At 37.7% G+C, this 6,315-nt stretch overlaps 1 protein-coding gene across 1 annotated transcript in view; it reads right to left on the minus strand.

The window, feature by feature from the left end:
• The window catches only part of LOC116297944 (cholinesterase), a 31,750-nt gene extending 25,694 nt beyond the window's left edge, over window positions 1–6,056 (minus strand). The window contains exon 1 of the mRNA XM_031706268.2: window positions 5,375–6,056. Within this exon, the coding sequence (XP_031562128.2) occupies window positions 5,375–5,934 (560 nt within the window). The 5' untranslated portion in view covers window positions 5,935–6,056. The remainder of the gene's footprint in view (window positions 1–5,374) is intronic.
• Between the last annotated feature and the right edge of the window lie 259 nt (window positions 6,057–6,315).

The raw sequence follows: 6,315 nt of genomic DNA on the forward strand, positions 1-6,315 counted from the left end.
TTAATGTATAATATATATTTAGGCACTGCATAAAAGCGGAGCTCCCGATAGGAGAGGGAGCCCAATTTAGAGAAAACTGAAAGATGAAAATAAAATCCATCGGGCAAAAAATCTTCAATTTTTTCTCTCCATTGAGATGAAGACAATGTCCAGAAGGGAAACCATGAAGTGAACAAATTAAATGGAAATGCACTACATCGTTTTCTTCGCACGAGTCTTTGTTTTCGAACTTAGTACTTTCCCACTTAGGAATTTTGTCACATGTACACAGCCCATCACCGTCCACCCCAGGGGCTGGTTTTGTTCTTGAAAAATTCTTCGACAAAGGGTTGCATGGCCGATATTTTTACGCTTTGAAAGACGAAAGATAAGTACAGACAATTCAATAAAATGTCAAGCTTAGTGAAATTTACCTTGGATGTGTTTCATTAAAATCCAAATTTCGGTGATTTCCTATCTTTTTATGGACAAATGAACACGGCATATAAAGACTGAATAGTTTTCTGATCCTAATTCTTCATTCAATTATTTTTATTCCTTTTATATAAGCCTTAACTACTTTTCGATAAGCATGAAAACATAAGCTGTAAATACTGGATTTTGAGTTTCGATTTTACTACTCTTCCCAGTAGACCGAGTTAGTTGTGATTTTTTAATCGCCTTCGTAGCGTCTGTTATGTTATCCGCAAGTACATTTCAAATCGACCACGTGATGCATATGTTGTACCACGAGGACAAGTTTTTTACACCATGTGATTAAAACTTGACTGAATTTTGATCACGTGGTGTAAAAAACATGTCTACGTGGTACAACATTGGCATCACGTGGTCGATTTGAAATGTACTTCTGAATAACGTAACAGACGCTACGAAGGCGATTAAAGAATCACAACTGCCTCGGTCTACTGGGAAGAGTAGTAATTCCATTTTTTGTTTTCCATCTGTTTTCATGCGCGAGAAAGATACGGAACTGAATCACGAATGACCGAAACGTTTTCGAAAAACAAAGTTTACGTGATTCAGATAAACTTGTTAAAAAACAACTGAGACAAAATAGAGAAATAAAGCAAAATGCAATGCAAAATATAAAATGTCAGTCCTTGTCAGTAAATTGGGATTTGTAAATGTTTTTGAATATTTTTTAGCTTTTTAAAGTGAAAGTCTTGGTTTTCATACAATATAAACATCTTTCAAGAACACAAATTTAAGCTCACTTGTATAATCATACTTGCTCGAACAGCTTAATAAACAGTTGAATATCTGGAGTAATTTTATATTTCATTCAATATATAAATAAATTATCTGTAGAAAGATATACTGAAAATTATTCAGGGGCGGCGGAAGCGGGGGGGCCGGGGGTGCACTGGCCCCCCCACTAGATTTTTTGGGGGGGCTGCCCCCCCCAGAATATAATGCCTCACACACACAAAAAAAAAAAAAACGCATGAGATTTGGTTATGATTACCATTATTTATTATTCTGATATTACATAATTTTCTGTATCTAAAAAAGATACGATATATCTAGCGACGACTTGCATCATTTTTGTGTGTCTCTCAGCACAATTGCAAGTGGTTTAATGCGCGCAAAATGTTACTGATTGAAATATCACACATACGCGTTTGTAATCAAGATAAACAGGGAGGGGGGGGGGGGGGTCACTTCAAGGTACCGTGAAATATTGGAGTGCCCCCCCAAAATTTTTCAGCTTCCGCCGCCCCTGTTATTGAATGAAAGTCTTCAGCTTTGTTTTGCCGATGGGACCCGCGACAGGAGGCAAACAAAGCTGTATTTTTCTTGAACGAAAAACATACGATATATGGTTAAAAACAATCGAATCGATAAAGATTTACAAAGCTAAATAAAGGACGAACATTTGTTGTAAAATGCTCTCCTTGTAATATTTCTTTCAGCATTGAAATAAATTAAGCTTATGGCTATAGAAATATTAAAAGTTTTGAGAGAAAGTCTTTGATTTGTCGATTCGTCTAAAAAGAAATGCTTCAGACATCTTTGACTACATTAAAGTTTTTTTAAAGGCCAATCTAGACGGCACAACTTTTGCCTACAACTTGTACGCGCGTACGCTGACGACATAGCTACAACTCGAATTGCTTCGTCTAAATTAACCGTACAACCTGCTCACAACTGTTGCACGCAACACGAAAAAAGCTGCACAACTTTGAGATTTTTCTCAAGGTGTGAGCAATTTTTACAAAGAAATGAAGACTGAGGGGGAGAGGGTAACGATATGGAACCGGAACCAGAAATGGCACTTCCAAATGTTACGAAAACGAGGAAAACAAAACAATGCAAAGACGAAGAAAAGAAATTTTCAAGCGTTGAAATCGAAAGGTTGGTTAGCGGATGGGCAAAAGAGGAAGTTTTATTCAACTGTAAGCACTCGTCTTATTTCAACAAAGATCATAGAGCTGCAGCAATGCAGCGAGTAAAGTCCATTAATCGTGCTATTTTGTGACTTGAATGCTTATAGTTTTCATGTTTAGACGTGTGATGTTGCTATTTTGCTCATAAATTCCCGTGTTATAGTTCTAGCTAGGTCAAATTGGAGGTTTCAGTTTCTTTCTTTTAAATAATTTGGTTCGCTGTACTACGCTTTCTGTTCGCCATCTTGTTTGTTGCCGTCCCCAGTCTCCTAAACGACAAACCGAGCAAATTACTTGCAACTTTTTTTTGTGTCGTAAGTTGAAAGTTGTGCGCGTCTAGATAACGGCTACAACACGTTATAAAACTCTCGCGTGTACAAGTTGTAGGCAAAAGTTGTGCCGTCTAAATTGGCCTTTATATCTGTTGTTGGTCTATAATTTGTTCTAAAGCGATTTTTTTCTGTGCAATTTAGAGCCGCATTTGCGAGTAGCTTTGCTTTGATATCAAGCAGAATCCCAGTGTTGTGTACACGGTCGTGCGGACGTACGGAAGTGACGTCAGCCAAGCCATGAAAAATCAACTCCATGGCTTACTATTTTTTTCTTAAGTATGGTGCTCTGCTCGCGTGGGCCTTCGGCCCGCGCGGGAGCTCCACTATTACTTTTCAGATAGTTATGGGCCATATTGACAGCGTGAAATCACTACACCCGTGAAATCGATATTATACTAATACACATTTCAGCAGACCCTAATTCTTCATTTGTGACTATTTGACTAGAGTGCATACCATATTGATATTCAATGTTTTTAACTCATCTAACTAACCATTCTTAGCCACAAAATAGACAAACACCAAACACTGCGTTAATCAAAATTTAGGAACAAATTTTAGGATCTTATCTAGCCATAAAATGCAATTGGGAAATCAGAATAACTATATGTATATAGAAAAACTTAAATTACTTTTATCCTCACTTCAACCCTTGGAGTTAGAAGGCCAAGTCTAAGGTTGCAGCTGTAGTTGCGAGCTAGGAAGCAAGACCTAGCTAACAACGGGCAATGGGTTTTTAGTAAACAATTCTTTTTAAAAACCACGCCTACCAAGGAACGTCTTTCTTGTCGGTTTATTTTCATCTTAGGCTTGTAGCTAAATCTCAGTTAATTAGGGTTCTAAATGACAAGTCGAATAAAGAGTAGCACTTTAGCAGACCCTAATTCTTCATTTGTGTCTATTTGACTAGAGTGCATACCATATATAATAATAATAATAACTTTATTAATGTCTCTATTTCTTCTAGCCGGGCACAAGTGCCCTACTAATCGGGGAGACAAAACACGAACACGAAGTCTAAGGTTGCAGCTGTAGTTGCGAGCTAGGAAGCAAGACCTAGCTATCTACGGGCAATGGTTTTTTAGTAAACAATTCCTTCTAAAAACCACGCCTACCAAGGAACGTCTTTCTAGTCGGTTTATTTTCATCTTAGGCTTGTAGCTAAATCTCAGTTAATTAGTGTTCTAAATAGAAAAAATCGAATAAAGAGTAACACTTTAGCTAGATTCTAGAGCTATTCGGCCTCTTGTCTAGCAGTAGGCTATGAGGGTGGTCACTGCCCGGGTTTATTTACATTATTAAATAAGTGGTTCGTTTATGTCCCTCTGATATTGGTTAGTGATGATCTGATAAAGTGTGGAGAAACGGGGCCGCCATTTAAAGTGCTCATCCTAACCACTGTTCTAATTGATTTTATAAGATGACTGTTATGAATGTCGCGTTCTGATTGGTTTGGAGCGCGTGTTTATGAGAGCACATTGCACGCGCGCGCACTTTCCATTGCGTCATTCCTATCTAAAATGACGGTCATTGTAATTTTATTTTATAAAAGAAATAAAAAAACTTGCTGTGCTGTGTGCCGTTATAAAGCACTTAGGGATTGGCAGAACACTCGAGAAGTGTCCAGAAGCACACCGCTACGCGTCATGCTTCTCCTAACACTTCTCTCGTGTTCTGCCAACCCCCGCGTGCTTTATGACTGCACACAGCACGCGCTCGCGTTTTCTATTTCTTCAACAAAGGCAGCACCTTCTTCTCAAAACCAATTCCCAACGACATGATCCAAATGAGTTACCGTCAATACCACTGTTTATGAAGACCACAGACTCAGGGTCAAGGGTAGTATATCAAGTGTCAAGGTTAATGTTATTTTAGATTATCTTTTTTTGAACAGAGAAACATTGATATTATATACGATCGTCTCTTTCCAATTTCCCCGCTTTCCCGGGGGTCGGGAGTTTCAATCTATTAGAGAGTTTTAGATTGACTTTTTTTCTTCCCGCAAACGGCAAACGTGACCACGTTTTCATCTTTTCCCTGTATTTTACTTGACCTTTTACAAACTTTCTCACTACACACAAATATTCTTCTGTTTTTCTACTACTTAAACTTTTTTGCGATTCTTTCTCCGCTATTTAAAATAATTTTTTCACTGGTCAACTGACGTTTCACGTTTGCCGTGAACGTAAATATAAAACTCTCTATTAGTGCGTTAGCGTCTCCACAAAGTCTTACGTTACTCTAAATGTCAGAAGAGGTCAAAATGTGACATGTTTAGCACTTGTAATTATGTAACATTGGAGAGAAGTTCGAAGTTGTCATTTAAAAAGCTCAAAAGATTCATCATGAATGTTTTTACGATCCATTTCCATCAAGATTTTAAATTATCACGTAATTAAAAAACAAAAACAAAAACAAAAACAAAAAACATTACGAATCATGTAGGCCACTTTATATGTATAACATGTATATACCATGACTAACGACAAATATGACTTTGAGAACATTTGGATCGTGAGCCAAAGAGATTGGGATATTCCCTTAAAGGGGTTTGAAACAGTAGAAAGGCAGTCGAAAAAATATGAAAATGGAACAAATAAAATGAAAAAAATGAACCAGACAGTTCAAGTGTCGTCACTGTATAAAGGCTCTTACCCTGCAATATTTCGCTTCACCCATTTCAGAGCTTGAACCTGATCTAACATACCATAGTTGCCTCTAAGATCACCATTCTCGCCTGTTGTCAGGAATCCAAAGACTGTGAGGCGGTAATTTATCACTACGACAATCACATCACCAAGACTAGAAATGTAGCTGCCATCGTATAATCTGTTGGAGCCGAATACGTAAGCACCTCCATGAATCCAGACCATCACAGGTAAAGGTGAACCACTAGACACCTCAGGTACAAACACATTCAGGTTGAGACAGTCCTCGCTAATGTTCTTGCCAATAGAGCGATTTGGAATCTGTGGACATTCTGTCCCAATGCTTGTCATGTCCTTCACGTCTGACCATTTTGTAGCGTTTTGTGGAGGCTTAAAACGATCTGCTTTAGCGAAAGGAATACCAAGGTACTTTCTGACTACATGACCCGTGGTGAGGTTAGCAACAAGCCCACGAATCCTTCCACTTTCGATATTCACTTCTGGTGTATGCTGAAAAGCATTCACCAGCAAGATCACAGAAGAAGACACAATCAGTGATAGAAACATTTTGCAATGCCTTTAAATATGTCAATTATGAACAACACTGATTACACAAGCTAATCGAGTGAAGCCGTTGCTGAGCGTCAATACAAAACAGACGTAAAATAACTGATGATTAACCATATGCAAATTGACATATCAAACTTGATATGTGACCCTTGCCAATATGATTTTCTGTCACAATAGTCTAATATCGGCGCGTGACATCCAAAAAAATTAAATTAAATAAATTTCAAATTATACGTTAAAATTCTACGATAAGTAATGAATAATGATATTTATGCAACAAAATCACTCATGCAAAATCTATTCCCAAATAATGTTTTTTTTGCGCACATCGCTATACAGAACAAGATAACCTTGCTTGTGCTTCCTGTGCTCATTTAT

This window comes from Actinia tenebrosa, unplaced genomic scaffold (assembly GCF_029948245.1).
Source record: "Actinia tenebrosa isolate PJP-AT-01 unplaced genomic scaffold, QUT_ActTen_1.0 PGA_scaffold9__36_contigs__length_13948895, whole genome shotgun sequence".
Classification (NCBI taxonomy): domain Eukaryota; kingdom Metazoa; phylum Cnidaria; class Anthozoa; order Actiniaria; family Actiniidae; genus Actinia; species Actinia tenebrosa.